The 17,447-nt window shown below is 24.9% G+C and overlaps 4 protein-coding genes across 16 annotated transcripts; 1 reads left to right on the forward strand and 3 right to left on the reverse strand.

Annotated features, from left to right (window-relative positions):
- Window positions 1-1,050: 1,050 nt before the first annotated feature.
- On the reverse strand, window positions 1,051-1,763 carry LOC122849009. The gene is made up of 3 exons (XM_044147516.1): window positions 1,658-1,763; window positions 1,396-1,580; window positions 1,051-1,322 (listed from the first exon to the last, which is right to left on the reverse strand). The coding sequence occupies exons 1-3, from the start codon at window positions 1,707-1,709 to the stop codon at window positions 1,167-1,169; spliced, it is 393 nt and encodes a 130-aa protein (XP_044003451.1). The 5' UTR covers window positions 1,710-1,763; the 3' UTR covers window positions 1,051-1,166.
- Window positions 1,764-3,016: 1,253 nt separating this feature from the next.
- LOC122849479 (gustatory receptor for sugar taste 64f-like) lies at window positions 3,017-5,427 on the reverse strand. The gene is made up of 6 exons (XM_044148180.1): window positions 5,293-5,427; window positions 5,034-5,174; window positions 3,587-3,807; window positions 3,338-3,503; window positions 3,151-3,240; window positions 3,017-3,082 (listed from the first exon to the last, which is right to left on the reverse strand). The coding sequence occupies exons 1-6, from the start codon at window positions 5,425-5,427 to the stop codon at window positions 3,017-3,019; spliced, it is 819 nt and encodes a 272-aa protein (XP_044004115.1).
- Window positions 5,428-6,604: 1,177 nt separating this feature from the next.
- LOC122849480 (cuticle protein 8-like) lies at window positions 6,605-7,503 on the forward strand. The gene is made up of 3 exons (XM_044148181.1): window positions 6,605-6,616; window positions 6,700-7,060; window positions 7,157-7,503. Exons 1-3 carry the CDS (start codon window positions 6,605-6,607, stop codon window positions 7,501-7,503), a joined length of 720 nt encoding a protein of 239 aa, XP_044004116.1.
- Window positions 7,504-8,907: 1,404 nt separating this feature from the next.
- LOC122849011 (actin-binding LIM protein 2) lies at window positions 8,908-17,376 on the reverse strand. 13 transcript variants are annotated; one of them, XM_044147525.1, is made up of 15 exons: window positions 16,839-17,376; window positions 14,821-14,981; window positions 14,587-14,752; window positions 14,258-14,513; window positions 13,774-14,104; window positions 13,573-13,644; window positions 13,265-13,448; window positions 12,923-13,188; window positions 12,548-12,845; window positions 12,384-12,470; window positions 11,500-11,600; window positions 10,578-10,650; window positions 9,785-9,825; window positions 9,179-9,376; window positions 8,908-9,117 (listed from the first exon to the last, which is right to left on the reverse strand). In XM_044147525.1, the coding sequence occupies exons 1-15, from the start codon at window positions 16,840-16,842 to the stop codon at window positions 9,004-9,006; spliced, it is 2,352 nt and encodes a 783-aa protein (XP_044003460.1). In that variant the 5' UTR covers window positions 16,843-17,376; the 3' UTR covers window positions 8,908-9,003. The 13 variants fall into 13 exon arrangements, with proteins under 13 accessions (XP_044003460.1, XP_044003457.1, XP_044003459.1 ...); XM_044147522.1 differs by having other exon boundaries at window positions 9,743-9,825; XM_044147524.1 differs by lacking the exon at window positions 11,500-11,600 and adding an exon at window positions 10,851-10,948 and having other exon boundaries at window positions 13,265-13,451.
- Window positions 17,377-17,447: the final 71 nt, after the last annotated feature.

The following is a 17,447-nucleotide window of genomic DNA, read 5'->3' on the forward strand; positions in this document are numbered from 1 at the left end:
TAGTATATTTGACTCTTTGATAAATAATTCTTATTTTTAAAATGATCAATTAATAACACTGTATATGTGCATCCAAGACCACCAATTATGTTAATATTTATCGTTAAATTATCTAAGATCTTATAATTTTTAATAAAATAAAAATATTTAATCTTGTTTCTTTCTTATGATTTTTAACATCGTAGTTTTCAGTTAAAACATATGTTGAACGACTTTTTTGTAATTCTTTCAAGTAAATTTGTGACATTTCAATGTGTTTGTTTAATATATAACTGTGATCCTCGTTGGCTGTTGCTTCAAGTAAGACGTGACAAAATCATCGAGACAAGCAATCACCGGTAATAAATTTTCATATTTAATTACTTCACTTTTTGTTGATAAATTAAAGAGCTGATAATTATGTGCTTCTTTATTTTCTGAATTTAATACTGTACAAGAGATTAATTTGTTTGATGACACTATGAAAAGCAACAATACCATGTTGATGAGAATCATTTTGTCGACTGTGATTTTTATTGGTGTCATCCAACGGATATATGTTACAGTAACATTATATCAATACAAACAAAACAAACAAATAATAATAATAATAACAATAAAGATTAAATAGCGATAAAAGGGTAATTTATACATTTATGGATATTCAATATGTCGCATTTGATTTAAAATGCAATGTTATCAATGTAGAGGGGTGAAATTTATATCCATCCGCAAACATGTTATATTAATATGATTTACTAGAAAAATAGAATACGAATAACAGAGATTGAATATAGTGATAAGAGGATAATTTATATTTTTTCATGGATATACAATATTATTTTACTTAAAATTCAATGTTATCAATGTGTGAACGTTTCAATTTAAATGCAATGTAGTATCAAAAAAAAAAAATTATCTTACAACAAAATTAATTCGTAATAAATATATATATTCAATATGTACGTATTTTTTTTTTTTTTTAGATGAGTTTTTTTTTTGTTTTAAATTCTAATTTTTTTTTTTTCGTAAATTCATCCGTAATTTTACATTAAATTTTCATATTTGCACACGTTAAATATCCAGCTCAACTATGAACCTAACCTTCAAATCATACATACGTATCTTAACTGTTAATAAATATTTATCTTAATTATTAATAGTTAAGACATATATCTTGGTTTAGGTCAAACATTAAGATGTATTTCAACTGTCAATTTATCCTTCTTTTGGTTTATATCTATACGGCCATTATGTATATAGATTGTATTAACATTTTTATTAATTGACTTTTGTTCTATTGACTTTTGTTCTGTTGACTTTTGGTTTGACTTTTTGTCTGGCTGTAAAAAAAACGTCAATTGATAATATATTGTTAGTTATTAAAAAAAAAATGTTGATAAATATAAAACTTACTATAATGTGGATTAAGAAAAACATCAACAACAACCATGCAACAAAAGTACGGTGGAAATTGCATTGTTGCATGGTTACGTGGTGATGTTTCGTGTAGGGCTCAGCTTGTCTCTGAGATATTCCATATGATCCATATGATCTTTGAAGTACTTTTGGAATCGGTTGCGAAAAATTTTTAACAGCAACTAAAACAATTAATCAATTATCAAGTATTATTTTAAAATATTGTTAAAATTAACCTGGACAATATTAATATACTTACACTGTGCGATTTTAACAGATTTTATGAATGGCTGACGTAATAAGCTCAACATATTGATTGATGTATTGACTTGAAGACTCAACTCTCAATAAGACTGTAAAGTATACAACAGGCTTGAGGCTGAATATATGGGGCTACCACGTGCTACCACTGAAAAGATTCATCAATCTTTTGCAATCCTTGGCAGCACTTGGCAGCTTAGAAATGACATAGAACCGTTAGAACCCGTCTTATCCCTACTATTTTTTAAATATTTACTGCGCATGACCATTCCTTCTTAAACACACGTAAACGATGTAAACAATGTGTTCGGGAATATATCATATATGTATTCGGTGGGTACACTTTTGTGCCAGGAAGTACACTTTTGCTCCTGGCCGATGTACACTTTAACATTTGGCTGTGGCAACACTGGTCCAAACTCCTAAGTCTTTTAATTAAAACAATAATTGTTGCATACCATATTGTACCATACAGATTTCAAGTGGTGAAATTAATGCCATGATTCATGGCCCATGAATAATATACCTTTAGATTTAACTGCTGGTACGATAAGACCTGCTGGGTCAAAGCAGGTCAAAGTTTGGTTTAAAGAAAACGGAGTAATGTCCTTAGAAATATTTGGCAGATAAAATTTCATTGCAAATACTGCAGTTTTTTGTACAATGTGACTTCTAGTACGATGACATTTTCTCTCTGTTTTACAGTTTTTTAAATTTTCATTCGAGGAGTCTTGACATTTTAAACTTGTTTTTATTTTTTCTCTCTTTCTCATTTTTCTTTTTTTTTTCTATCTTTTTCATCGATTTTATATAATCAGTTTCATTTATATTATTGATTTTATCATTAATTTTATTATTTTTGTTCTGCAATTTTTCTTTATACACAAATTGCATTTGAATTTACAAGTCATAAAGCTTATTTATAAAAACGACCAAAAAAATAATTTTTATGAATTCATATTCTTTTTTTTATTGAATAAACAAAATATTTTAGGTCTGACAATTATTATTCAAACTAAAAAATTCGCCTTTTTTCAGCTACAGACTGATAGTTTTTGGAAATTCTCAAACTTTTAGTTTTATATATGAAAGTTTAAGGAGAACTCAAAAAAAAAAAAATATCTTCCTCTGCCACCGTATTTAATTTCGAAAAAAATATCAATTTTAATAATTTATTATAAATAAACAAAGTTACCTAGGACAAAAAAAAAAGTGATAAATATAGATGTAATTTTTTGCATAGAATCGATTTTTATAAATTATATTGATCTCTAACTATTTTGACTTTACTCGAGTAACATCATTAAAAGATAAAAAACGAAATATTCTCTTAATTTATATAAATAAACTACTACAATTATTCTTTTTTTGAGCTGTTAAATTGAAGTAAAATAACTTCATACGTGACAATCGTACCAACAACCTGCAAAAAAAAAAAACATTATTATGTACAGCCATTCCATTTAAAATAAAAGCAAACTATATACTTACACTCAGCATAAATTTCCGAGTGACTGAAAAAAATTTCATTCCTGTCAGTGCAACTTCATCAATAGCCAATTGATTTTGAAGCCACTGTGGCTATAAAAATAATTAAAAAAACAATCAATATGCAATATAAATTATAACAAAAAAAAAAATATATATATAATAATTGAAGTTCATGATAGAATTTTACCTCTACATTCAATGTTGATACTGGACAATAAAATAATACTGACAGTAATTCTTTACTATGAGTATTTATTTGAGCTGCTGATATTGTAACAGCAATTGTTCTGCCTAATATAAAACAAAAAGATCCAAAAAAGTATACATCACCTAATGTAATATTTCCTTGTAGTCTAAAATACAAAATATTTAATAAATAATTAGCAAGAGTAATTGTTAATATTTAGGGTTATTTTATTTAATAATAAATACTTACAAAAAACCTGAAAAGAATTGCTTGCAAATAGAGTAAAGATTTGCAGAAAATGACAATATAATTAAAGGTGAAATAACAATGTCTGTTTTTTTAACAAGATTACTTAAAATTGCATATATTTCACGTATTTGTGACCAATTAATATTATATTGATTGCTTATAATCATATTTATAACAGTTTTGTTAACACATTTATATTTTTCAGCTAATCCTGTTGCTACCTTAGATAAAGATAGAATAAAAATTTTGTATTATATTGATAATACTAATAATATTATTAATTTATTTACCAGAATTAGAAAAAGATCAGTAAAATTCCAAATAAATGTTGCTATAAAATAAATAATTCTAACAACAATTCCAACTGCAATTTTTAAATTTTCTGGTGTAAAGAAAAAATGTTTTTTTATTTTATTATTTAGGTTATTATTTATATAAAGAATGATTTTATTGTTAAACTATAAATGAAAATAATTAATAATTTATTAATAATAAATAATAATCTTACGATTATCTGATGTATCGAAATTGTAAGTTTCAAGGAAGGTATTTCCTGGATTTTCGAAATAACGTGAAATATTATTATTCGAAATTTCGTTGATGACACTCAAGCCATGCTCCAGAACAGCAAGGATTAACATTGTCAATGAAATAATTTTAAATTTTAATTTTAATCGTTGCTTTTGTGGAAGAAACCTTAAAAAAGAAAAAAAGTTTTAATAAAGTTAACGAAATTTTGGTATGTAATCAAGGAAAAAAAAAATAGAAATATATTTATTTATTTTTTTACTAACATTGCAAGTTTTTCTTCATCTATTTGCCATTTTTTTAGTAATTTTACCCATTTTGATGTTTGATAAAATAAAATCATAATCGAAAAAAGACTACCGCTAAAAAAAATAATTGGTGAAAGAGCTGCATCTAATGTTCCTGTTTAAATTTAATAAATTCTATGAATAAAGATAATAATTATAAACACTGAGAAAGAAAACATATAATCAAATTAAAAAAATATATATTTGAAATAAATAAATGATTTATTTGAACATTTTTTATGATGAAATAAATATTAATTTTTATAAAATATAAATTAAATATTTGAAGCAAATAAATGATTATTTGTAATTATTATTACATCAAATAGTAGATTAAATAAATTTTATATTTATTATTTATCTTATTAATTGTTGTATGAAAATTTTTTTAAAATTATAATAAAAAATAAATCAAATTCGAGTATATAAATTTTTCGAAATTTCTTCTTATCATTTGAAATAAAATTTCTAATCACAAATTAAATTAATATTTAATTGAAAAAAAAAAATTTTCCTATTTTTAAAGAATAAAATTCTCTGTCCGTACATAAAGCTTTACCTGGTATTTCAAATTGTTTGATTCCACTGACGATTGACGTGGTTGTCATAAGAATGAGAAGTAATATAATTACCAAGCTGTACCATGTCCACAATGATTTTACTCTAAATATCGGCATTTCTCGATTATTATCAGTTGTTAAAACTGGTATTAAACCAAAAATTCTTCCTGCTTGAAGAACTGGCCTCATTGCATCGTAAAAATAATCAAAATCCTATAAAATAATAGTCAAACTCACCTAGTTTTAATTGAAGTCATAAGCTAAATAAATATTAATTTGTAAAAAATAAACTTACGTAAATTCTAGAATTAATTTGATGCTTAATCATTACCCTTTGATGAAAAAAATCAACTGATGTTTTTGGTAAATCACGAAAATCCATATTAACAACTCGATTATATGGTAAAATATTATTTTTAGAAGCAAGTGTTTTATGAGAAAACGAATATGGCAATATTTTTGCCATTATAATTACAATTTATATTTAATAATTTTTATTTTTTAAAATTTTTCTAAACGACAAATTAAAATATACTGAAAATTTTATTCAAATCATTTTTTTTATTACAGTCGAATGATATTTAAATTTCAAAAAATAAAATATTTTATTGTTGTTAAATAACATGTTTACTATCTCATAATTGAACTTCAACTAAAATCCATCATTATTTAATCTAGAAATTTTTTTTTATTGCATCAACGTAAATTGTATGTTTTTGTCGTATATTTATTTTGCGATAATTTATTCATCTTGTTTTGAATAACACATACTACTAAAATCAATAAAAATAATACGTTTCACTGTTTAAATATTGTTTTAAATCAGCATTCAACATTTTTTTTAACATGTTGATCTAAAACATTTTTAAATGTTGATTTTAAAGCTCCAGCAACATTTTGTAAACAAAAAAATACAAAATTAAATAGACAAAAAAAAAGAAGATAATTCAATAATAAAAGATATTTAAAAACTTGATATTTAATTGTTAAAATTTATATTTTATTATTTAAACATACTAGCTACATAAAAACTAAAATAAAAAGAAAAAAAGCTCTTTTTTCGAACACAATTTGCTCTTGAGATTTATAAAATATTATAAAATTAATAATAAATGATATTTCTAATTTTATTCTCAATTCTTAAAATATTCGTTGAAAGAAAAAAAAACTAAATTATAATATTGATTTAATAATTATGGATTAAACTAGATCTACGACCTTCAATTGTAATTTAAGTTACAATTTTACGCAAGATTATATGTAAATAGATAAAAATATTTAAATAAGAGTAAAATTTTCAACGTAAAATATTATATAAATGATAAATATTCATGAAAAATTCAAAAAATAACGAATTTTAAATTAATGAAATAATTTCATAGAGACAAGGTCACGCACTATATTACTTAAAAAATATCGATATATACCTATATCCAATCACTTTTTCTCACACACTGGGTGTGGTGAATAAATTTTTGACAAATTTATTATATCATTGACCGTGATATAAATAAATTCATGAGACACTTTAATTATCAATGATAATTACATCACACGGTATATCATTTAACAGAGTATTTAAACTGATCACTTTTAGCTAAAATGTATCAATCGTTCAGAGTGTCTGATCAAATCAAGTCACAATGGTATTCAAGGTATATATTAATAAACTATAAAATAATTAAATTTATCTATTAAATATTATGTTTAATTAAATATTCTTTTTTCCAACTTGCAGTTAGTCAGTCTTTTTGCCTTGGTGGCTGTAGCAAGTGCTAGTTACAATCCATTTGTACCAATTACTTATACATCAGGTGCACCTTTTGTTAATGCTGCTTACACTTCATACAGACCACTTGCTACAGGTGTTGCTTACACATCAGGTGTATCATTGGCTAATATTAATTATGCTTCATATGCACCAGCAACATACACTGCAAGTGCACCATTAGCTGCTTATGCTTCATATGCACCAGTTTCATACACTCCAAGTGCACCAGTACATTATGTTGCACCAGTTGTCAAATATGTTGCACCTACAGTTGTTGTTGCCAATGCAACTGAAGAACCATTTGATTCACATCCAAAATACAGCTTCAGTAAGTCAACTTGAAATAGAAAAAAAAATTACTTTTTCAATTATTATTACTAACATATTATTACTATGTATTTTTAATTTCTTCTTTGATATGTAGATTATAATGTAGAAGACTCTAAAACTGGAGATTATAAAAGCCAAGAAGAAACACGTGATGGTGATATGGTCAAGGGTAGTTATTCATTCATAGAGAGTGATGGAACAAAAAGAACTGTTGATTATACAGCCAATGATGCTGATGGATTCAATGCTGTTGTTAAAAATGAACAAGTTACAGGTACTCTTGTAAAATCTACACCAGTTGTTGCAGATAGTGTTTTATCTTCAACAGCTAAAGTTGAAGATAAAACTGAGGAATACTATCAATCAACTCCAGTTTTTCAAACATCACCATTTTCACATGCTTATATTGCTCCAATTGCTGCTCCACTTCAATGGTTCTGATTCATTCAAAATAATGAATTTTTCTATATCAGCTATCATATGAAAAATAATTTTAAATTATAAAATTTGTATTTTTCTTTTTCCTAATAAATGAATGACAGTAATTAATTGACATGCTTGATACAATATTTTTTTTTTCTATCTAAATTCATTGACATTTTTCAATCATTTATCATTTTTTTTAATTTAAATTTTAGTATATTTCGAATCATTATTGGAGATGGAAATAAATAAAGCAAACAACAGATGATTATTCAAAGTTTTTTTTTTTTTTTATTTTTTTATTATTCGCTAGTCGACTAGCGCTTCGTACAACACGGCAAACGTAAAAACATTTTTTTTTTAAATTTATTTATTTTATTTGCCTCACGTTTATGAATTTTTTTTTTGATATTTTTAAATGCTACAAATCGTGAAAACATTATTATGAATTTAAAATTAATCAATTTCCTTTGAAATTTTTCGTTAATTTTTAGCTTTGTTTTTATTTTTTTTTTTTTACTTTTTTTTAAAAGACACTTTTTATTGTGTTACTTTTAATTGCACGAAAGTTTCCCTCTAAAGTTATTTATTTATTTTTTTCATTAAAAAGTTTGAAATAAATGTCGGGTGACATTGATAGATAGGCACATGACTCGAAATTACGATGTTGTTAAAATTCTTTTTTATAAACTCTATTTGCAATTATACTAAAATTTAATTTTATCAATATTATTATTGATAATTTCCCTTGATAATAATGCATATTATGAGCTGCATTTAAATAAAAACATTGCATGTAGTACAAAATGCATTTTAAATGCAAAATTATATAAAACTTTAATACCAAGAAATATTTAAAAAATGAGTATACAAACACGATAAAAGAAGGGAACAAATACTTTTTAAAAAACATGAAAAAAATGGGATTAATATCGAAAACTTATCAACAAATATATGATTGCCAAGTTGCAAAAGTTAAACACGTAATGGGACTTGAAAAAAAAAAAAACATTTTATAATTTAAATACTTTTCATAAAGAAACTAATAAATTTTTATCCTGCCTTCTTTACATTAAAAAAAAAAAAAGAAATGACTAATTATCCTTACAAAATTCAACCGATATTTCTTCTTGTTATAAAAAAGAAAAAGAAAATATATATATATCTATATAATATTACACAATCAAAGAAAAATTTCAATGACAATTTTTTTTTAAATACTAACGTTATACGTTATCATATTTTAAAATATTTGCACATTTTGCAAAATAGTACTTGATTAAAATCAAGTTAATAGATTTTTTTTTGTTAATTTTTAAAAATTATTTTTCGGTGTACTAATATTGTGGTAGAATTTGTTGGACGATTATGCATGTTGTAATTTTAAACCTCGAAATTCAAGAGGCTCTTGGATATTATATGCGTGCATTTGTTTGACAATAGAAGAATGAAATGTATAAATTTTAATTGTATTATTATTATTTTTCCTCTTTTTTTTTTCATTTTGTAATGTTATCTTTAAAAGAGACGAGCACGTCGTTTTATTTCATTACGACGCCATTGTGGCATCCGGTAAAATTCAGTGCGACTACATTGAAGAATAACTTCAAACTCTGCATCTGACAAGTGTCGCTAAAAGTAAAATAATAATATTAATCATTAAGTTGATAATAAAGTTAGTGTTGTAAATTACCTCGAGATTGCAACGATCAACATCAGCAGGCAGTCTATAGTTTGTTATGATAAGCAAGTGATAAGGATATAGCTTTGGTGGTTCGGTTGGTGCGGCACCCATGTCCGGCAGTGATCTTCGCATATGATGACCGTGACTTCCTACTGTGACTAAACCTCCTGTGTACGTCGTTGATGAAGGCATAACACCAACGTCATTCTATTTATTTGAAAAAATTAAATTAAAAATTATTACTAAGTGAAATATAATATATTTGAAAATTCTTCTTGTCTTCATCGAAAAGGGCCATGCAATTCACTTTGTAATTTACAATAAAAGATCTTTCGTTTCGAGCATGCCACAATTAACATGCAAAAAAAAATTGTATTATTGGACTTAGTGAATTTTTTAATAATATTTTTTCAACAAAATAAATAATATTGTTGCAAATAAATGTATACAGGCATTCTTTTTATTTTATGTTTTTTTTTCGGAATAAAAGTGAGTGCAAGAGAGTAAAATATCAAATAATAAAAAAATTAAAAAAAAAAAAAACAAAAAGTTCAAGCAAACAAAAAAACAAACCATGCTTATTCTTCGTGAGTAGTACGGGGCTGATGTACATACCAGTGCCCTGCGATCCACGTCTGTGATGCTGCCTGTTGAAACTAAATAGGTAATTGTTAACAAATTAGTTATGTAACATTTTATTTAATTTTTTTTAAATAGAAGTAGTGGTCATTGGCTTTCTTGATATAACATAAAAATATTATGAAAACATGCATGCTGGGATTTTATCTGTAGCAATTAATTAATTAATCATTATTTTGTCATTGACATATTTTATAAAATTCAAAGAATTCATTGTAAATTTTATGGAACACAAATGATATTCTAGTCGAAAAATCCTGAACGAAAATATCACAACTAGTTAAAAAATAAATAAATTACTAATTTATCAAAGATCCATGATAATAATTATTTAATTTATAATATATAACAAATAAATAAAATAAATAAACATTTAATAAATGATTTAAATGCTAAAATATTAATAAAATTAAATTTGAAATAATAATAACATTGAGTCATTACAATACGATGACTAATTAATTAATTTTTAAATAAATAAATTTTTAAATGTAATATTTATTTATTTATCGTGATGATCATACTCTTGCCATAATTATTTTTGACAAATTTTAAATAGTCATAATTATCATTCGGTTTATTTGTTACTATGCTTGTATTATTTTTATAATTATCAATTTTAATTTTTAAAATATCTCGTGGCTTTTTATACCAACACTAATGAGGATAATGTTTTTTCCGGATGATTTTCGTTCAGAATATTTTTTATTTGACTCAAGTTTTACTGGACCACATTGTTTGATAATTATTATTTATTTTTTTTACTTACTATCTGATTTACCGGAAGAAAAATCTGTGCTGTGAGTTTTATCGCATAGCCCTCCACTGAATGAAAAATCACCCTGACAAAATAAAAATAAACTGATTAAAATTAAATTACACATTTAAATTAATTTTATTTATTTTTTCAACACAATACCAACTTTTTTTTTTTATGAATTTCCTTTAAATTCATTAAATCATATGGTTTTTAAATTTAATGAAAAAATAAATGTAATGACAACTAAAAATAAAAAGAAACCGCGACGAAATTGAGACTTACAGGAAGGGCAGATACAGAACCGCCAGTCGACGAGAAGGTGTGACTTCGCGGTGCCAGACCGTATCCCGGCTTTGGGATGTGCCGAAGTGAGCTCACAACTGAATTTTAAATCATCACACAATTGTCATAATTATATAACAAAAAAAAATCTTTCTTTTTCAAATAAAATTAATTCAATTGTATCAATGAATAATTTTTTTCTTTATTTTTTTGACGATATAAAATTCACGCACATTATACGGATGCCCAACGTTCGCAACGATTATTTTTCAATTAAATTTTTAATAATATATCAAAATTACGATAAAAAAAAATAAATATAAGCAAGCAGTTTAAAAAAAAACTACAATAATTTTAGCAAAAGCAATTTTCAATTTAAAGCAAATTTTTTTTACAATTTAAAAAATTATTATAAATTTTATCAAAAGCATTGATTAATAAATTATATTTTTAATTTAAATTCCATCAATCAAAGCTTATGTTATCTCAAAAACTCACTGAACTTTTCCGTGTTACTAAATGATAAATAAATATGATAAAAATTGAAAATTAATATTAAATTGCAGTTCACGGAAGCGTGCAAGTGTATTGTGCAGGTGTATTGTGAATATTGTGATTGAAAAAAAAATTTAAAAAAAAAAATACTCACCGATTGATAGTGTCTAGCAGCATTTGGAAGTGTCGAAGCACGTTGATTACCGAAAGTTGAATAATATCTGGGTGCTGGGGAACGAGTTGATGATCTTCCGGCTGATTGACATCCGTGTCAATTGACATAAACACGTATACAAAGACAAAACACACAGACATATAATAAATTGCTCTTAATTATTTATTTTCTTTATAATTTAAAGAAAAATAAAATAATATTTTTAAATATTCATGTGATAATATTGAGTGTGATATGGTGATTATGAAAAGATGCATAGTGAAACCAAAGAAAATATCAAGAGTATTAAAAAAATATATCAAGAGTATTATGTGATTATTGTTTATGTTAAAAATTAATATAAAAATCATGCGAAAAGAAAATAAATAAGAATAATAAAGCAAACAGTTAATTTTTAATTTTGTTAAAATAATAAAATTGCTTTGTTTTGCCTTTTTTTTTGCACAGCGATAATTTATTTTCAAAAGAAAAACGAACTTACGAAATTGCATGCGATAAATATCCTTCGGCAATCATTCTTGATAAATAAAAAAAGAAAAAAAAAAACTCACTCGCTGTATTTTATTTATTTGTAGCTCAATATTATGCAGTGAGTTTTATTTTTTATTTTATAATAAAAAATATTTCCATAACGATGATAATAGTTAAATTAAAAATTTAATAAAAATATTATATCGCTTTTTTAATTTGCATTGCTTTCGCTAATAAAGTGGCGAAATTAATGTCAGTGTAATGTGCGAACGTGTGGACATGTATAAGATGACGTAGTTTTTTTTTTTAGTCAATGAAAATAAATTATTCTTTTTTTATATTATTATTATTTAATTTATCATTGAAATTAAATTTAATATTAAAAAACTTACCGTTGTAACTTGGACCAGTGCTTGATCTACAACTGACACCGTCGTCATCTTCCCAAAGTCGAGCATGATCAATATTTCTCGAGGGAGCTATTAATAAAATTAATTGATAATTTTTTAATAAAATTTATTATTAATATAAATAAATATTTATTAATATAACTTACAAGCACCAACGGGACTTTCATAACGAAGTCTGTATGTAGGTTCTCTAGCTGCTGATGGTGTTCTTGATGCATTTCTTGGATCAACATTAGCAGCTCTATGTCGTAAATTTTCACGATTTTTTTCGATATCTTGAAGAAATACAGTTGCAATACCAGAACCAATTTTACTCAATTCATCTTGTTCTTTTTTTAATTTTTTTTCAACTCCTTTTATATAATTTTTTTCACCTTCTGAATAATTTATACGATCTTTGTCTTCATTTATTTTAACATCATCATCTTCATCATCAGAAACTCCCTAAACAAAATAAAAAAACAAAAAATTAAATTATCCACAATAATTTTCGTTTAAACAAAATTAGCAACAAAACTTACTTTGTATGTATCTGACCATCGCCTACGTCGTTCAGGATCAGTATATGGATATGGTGGTGCTGGAAAATCATCACGTTCAATTGGTGGTTTAGCACCAGGTGGTGGTTTCATTGCATCTGGATAATGTGCCAATTCAATTGGTTCATCATTATCAGCTTGACTATTAGCTGCTGGTGATTTTGGTCTTGTTTCACTCAATGCATCAACCAAAGCACGCATTCCTGATCTACTACTACGACCACCACTACTTCTAATTGATCTTGATGCTAGAAAAATAAATAATAAAACAAATTATATTAATAAAAAAATTAATAATAAAAAATATTGTATAAATATAATTACAATTTGGACGATGAAAATGAGGACTTGTTGGTGGTTTATCATAAGGCTGAATTGGACGTCTTAAATATCCTTGACTTGGTGTTTCAGTTAAATATGAATAAGTACATATTCTTGATATATCATCACCTCTGCCATATTCTCGTAATATTAAACCTGGACTTCCAGTTCGTGCTGGATAATAAGCCTGCTAAATATAAATTTTTAAAAATGTATATTTTGCTTCAAAATATATATAAAAAAACAAATATAATTTTATAATTGGGATAGTAAATGATAAATTAATTAAGGATTAAAATAATAAATGATACCTTGCGACTTAAGCTGCTATAAGGACTGCAAAATGATCCGTTGAGACTCGGGGTACGTGATCTCAATGAATACTAAATAAAACGTGCCAAATAAATAATAATAAAATAAAAAATAAATATTACAAAATAATAATAATACTAAAATAATAAAGGTGACATAATAATTATTGTGTGTGACTTGAATTAAAAAATAAAATATACCTGTATTTCTGAGGCACTACTTGATATTGGTTCAGATTCTCTGTGTTGTGGTGTATGAATATCAGATGTACCATTACCATTACCATTAATAATACCATTTGTATCAGTTGGTCCTGGACCACATCTTGGATGCCATATTGCAGCACCTTGTAAATACATTTCTTCACCATCACCAAATGGATCACCACATTTTGTACAACGTGCACAAGTTGGATGAAAATGATGATTTTCACCAGCTTGAAGTACTTTTCCACTAATATAACGACTACAGTACGCACATTTAACACCATATTGTTTTTGATAATCTTTTTCACAATATGGTACACCATCTCTGTTGATATTTAATATATTTTATCAATATTTTATTTAATTTATTTATTATCATTAAATTTTATCAAGTCTATATGATAACCGGTTTTTTTCGAATAATAAATAATCAAGTTACCATAAATAGTTAAATATTTAAAAAGTGAAATTAACTTACTTTCCCATGTACTCTCCATGAAGTACACTATCACAACTCTGACACTTGAAACACCATACATGCCATTGTCTATCCAGTGCAACAAGTGCCTGTCCTTCTTGTAATTTTTCATTACATCCAGCACAAGCACCAGTTTCACCATTAGCTTGTTTATTTGTTGTATTTTTATTTTTATTATTTTCAATTATTTTATTACCAATTGGTGTTGTTGCTTCACGTACTGGTATAACAACACAACGATGACACAATGCTTGACCTGTAATTAATTAATTAATTTATAACAAAAACAATTATTTATAAATTTTTATAAATATAGTAATCTAAAATACCTTGTACAAGTGTTACTTTTGTTCCTTGACCAAGTAAAGGTTGTCTACATCTTTGACAATGAAAACAATTTGGATGAAATGCATGTTTTTCACCAGCAGTTACAACATCACCCTCAACATATTCATGACATCCAGCACATCTTGTTCCCCACCGTTCACGATAATCCTTTATTAAAAAATAAATTATAATTAATCAAGAATTTTAATTAAAAAAAAAATTAAATTATTATTTACCTTGGTACAATAATATGCACCTTCTTTGGCAAAAAAACCACCTTGTGCAAGACTTGAATTACATTGTGCACATTTAAAACAAGATATGTGGAAGTACTTGTCTTGTACTCTTAAAACTTCACCGCTACATTTTTTTTTACATGATTGACAAAATGTTTTACCTGTAAAAAAACAAATGACAAATTTTTTAATAAATGCATCTTGATAGTCCTGACCCTGATCATATATCATGCAATTGATAATACAAATGTCATTCATAATAATTGGTCTTAAATAGGAAGTCACAAAGTCGAGTCAAATGTCAAATTTTTTAAAATCAATGTCGTATTTTAACCCCGACAATTTTTTCTCTATTCACAATTATTTAAATTGCTCCTTTTTCATTCATTCATTCATTTTATTATTTAAAAAATATGTGTCAATTTGTAATAATTGTGCAAATCCAGGTGTACTCATAAAAGCAATACATTTTTTTTTTATAAATAAAAAATGCAATTGTCATTGAAACAATTGATATTAAAAAAAAGTTGAATAATAAATTTAATAGTTATTTAAAAACTAGGCCAAGTAAATTCAATAAATCATTTATATTAAAAATATAAAAGCACATGGTATTCATAAATTTAATATTAAAATTTAATAATAATTTATACAATTGATAATTTTATTTATGTGTTTTTATTTTAATAATATTGTCATTTCGAAAAATAAAAATTAAATCATTCAAAAATTTCAACAATTATTATCAAGGGACTTTAATCATCCACCTTAATGATAACATATCGATTAATATTTAAAATTAATATTTAAACACTGCCATTATTTAAAAACAAAAAAAAAAAAATTTATTATATTGTTTTGGATTCAACCTTGACGGGTCTCATTTGCTCTTTGAATCAAGTGTGTTTGCGCACTACATGACGTCATGTCTAATAAAAAAAAAAAATATATCCAACACCTTGACTTGAAAAATAAATAAAAAAACATAAAAAACTATATGCATTATGTGATAAATAACAATAACTTGTTTGTAAATTTAATAAAAAGATTAAAAAAAAAAAAAACCAACAAAAGTAAAATCAATTTTTTGATATGAAAAAGTTAGCTTGTTTTTTTTTTAATCTTGAAAGTTTGATGCATGTGTTTTAGAACAAGTGTGCTGATTAGCCTAGTTCGATTTATGAGTTGATAACAATATTAATAAAAACATGTAAAAGACATATACATATACTCATATACTTAAACATGTCCATGACTTCACCGACAAAATTACGTAACATATTCCAGCCACGAGTATGTTGTGTTATTTAACAACTGAATCATCAATTCATTGAGTTCTTTAATCTGTCTTATTTATATTATCATAATTAAAAAAATATATATCATCAAAATTTATACATTAAAATATTATTTTGCATTTTTTTATTGTTATTTAATTTTTTAATTACTAATTAATAAAAAGACAAAGAACATCTTTGTATAGAAATAATAATTACATTCAGCTTTTTTCGATTAAATGAAGAAAATAAAAATAAATAACAACTCGAGGTGTGGCAGTCAGTTAATTTAACCAATGAGTAATTAAAATAAACCAATGAGCTATTAAATAGATAATAAAAATGATAAATATATAATTTTTTTTTCTAATAAAGAAATGTTGTAAAAGAAAGTCCAAGAAAATGTCAAACTAATTTTAGAACTATCCAAATAGAGAAATTTTCAAGTTGTAAAAAGGGGAGTATATTTGGTAAAAATAAAAATAAAAATAAAATAGTTAATTATTTTTAATTGTAAATAAAAAAAGATTTAAAAAAAATTAAAAAAAAATAACTTAGGGCGTTTCTTTGCTGGGCTAAAGGAGAAAGGGATAGAGAACCGGTCAAATTGTTGTCTATTGTCGTGGGTGAGGTCGAATTAAAATGATAAAAAATTAAACCCTTTAATAAAATAAACAAATAAAATTAATAGATAAATTAATAAACAAATTTTTTATAATAATAATAGCTATATTTAATTACCCATTGTTGATGATTATTATTGTTTCTTGTCAATTGTTATTTTTATCGACAAAATTTTTTATTGTATAAATATGTCAAACTTTTGATGTGTATAAATGATGTTATTTTTTTTTTTTTTTTTTATATATTTCAAGGTGTTGAAAAAGACACAAAAATGTTGAGCTGATAATTCGTTGTGAGGACGCCGAAATTTTTTTAAATGATTATTTGTTTAATCAATAATTAAAATAAATAATAATAAAAAACTTTTTATAATTTTATTTCTGATTTATTGAAGCACCTGAAGATATTGACTATCATCCAGTATCTCCAATAGCACCAGGATCACTTCCGGATGTTTTTTTTTATATTTTTTTATATTTTTTTTTTTATTGCGGAAGCACCAGCCTGCCGGGTTTAAGCCGCGATCAGCCGCGATATGAAGAGAATATTATCGCGAATAAACTCTCGGCTTTTCTCGGTACATTTACAAATACATATATTTATTTTACACTTTGATAGAACAATTTTATATACACATTACACACTACTCCAAGCCATCACAATCGTGAAACCCAATATGTTTTTTTTTTTTTATTTTTATTTTTATTTTTTTATCACAACGTCACG

This window comes from Aphidius gifuensis, linkage group LG2 (assembly GCF_014905175.1).
Source record: "Aphidius gifuensis isolate YNYX2018 linkage group LG2, ASM1490517v1, whole genome shotgun sequence".
Lineage (NCBI taxonomy): Eukaryota > Metazoa > Arthropoda > Insecta > Hymenoptera > Braconidae > Aphidius > Aphidius gifuensis.

Coding starts and splice junctions, on each gene's coding strand:
- LOC122849009 (XM_044147516.1), bottom strand. CDS start 1,709: ATGTTGAGCTTATTACGTCAGCCATTCATAAAATCTGTTAAAATCGCA. Junction 1,581..1,657: donor ATCTGTTAAAATCGCACAGT/GTAAGTATATTA, acceptor TAATTGTTTTAG/TTGCTGTTAAAAATTTTTCG. Junction 1,323..1,395: donor TTTTCTTAATCCACATTATA/GTAAGTTTTATA, acceptor TTTTTTTTACAG/CCAGACAAAAAGTCAAACCA.
- LOC122849479 (XM_044148180.1), bottom strand. CDS start 5,427: ATGGCAAAAATATTGCCATATTCGTTTTCTCATAAAACACTTGCTTCT. Junction 5,175..5,292: donor TTGATTTTTTTCATCAAAGG/GTAATGATTAAG, acceptor ATTATTTTATAG/GATTTTGATTATTTTTACGA. Junction 3,808..5,033: donor TGTGGACATGGTACAGCTTG/GTAATTATATTA, acceptor TCTTTATCTAAG/GTAGCAACAGGATTAGCTGA.
- LOC122849480 (XM_044148181.1), top strand. Junction 7,061..7,156: donor ACATCCAAAATACAGCTTCA/GTAAGTCAACTT, acceptor TTTGATATGTAG/ATTATAATGTAGAAGACTCT.
- LOC122849011 (XM_044147519.1), bottom strand. Junction 12,471..12,547: donor TGAAAGTCCCGTTGGTGCTT/GTAAGTTATATT, acceptor TTTTATTAATAG/CTCCCTCGAGAAATATTGAT. Junction 11,601..12,383: donor CACTGGTCCAAGTTACAACG/GTAAGTTTTTTA, acceptor GATGTCAATCAG/CCGGAAGATCATCAACTCGT.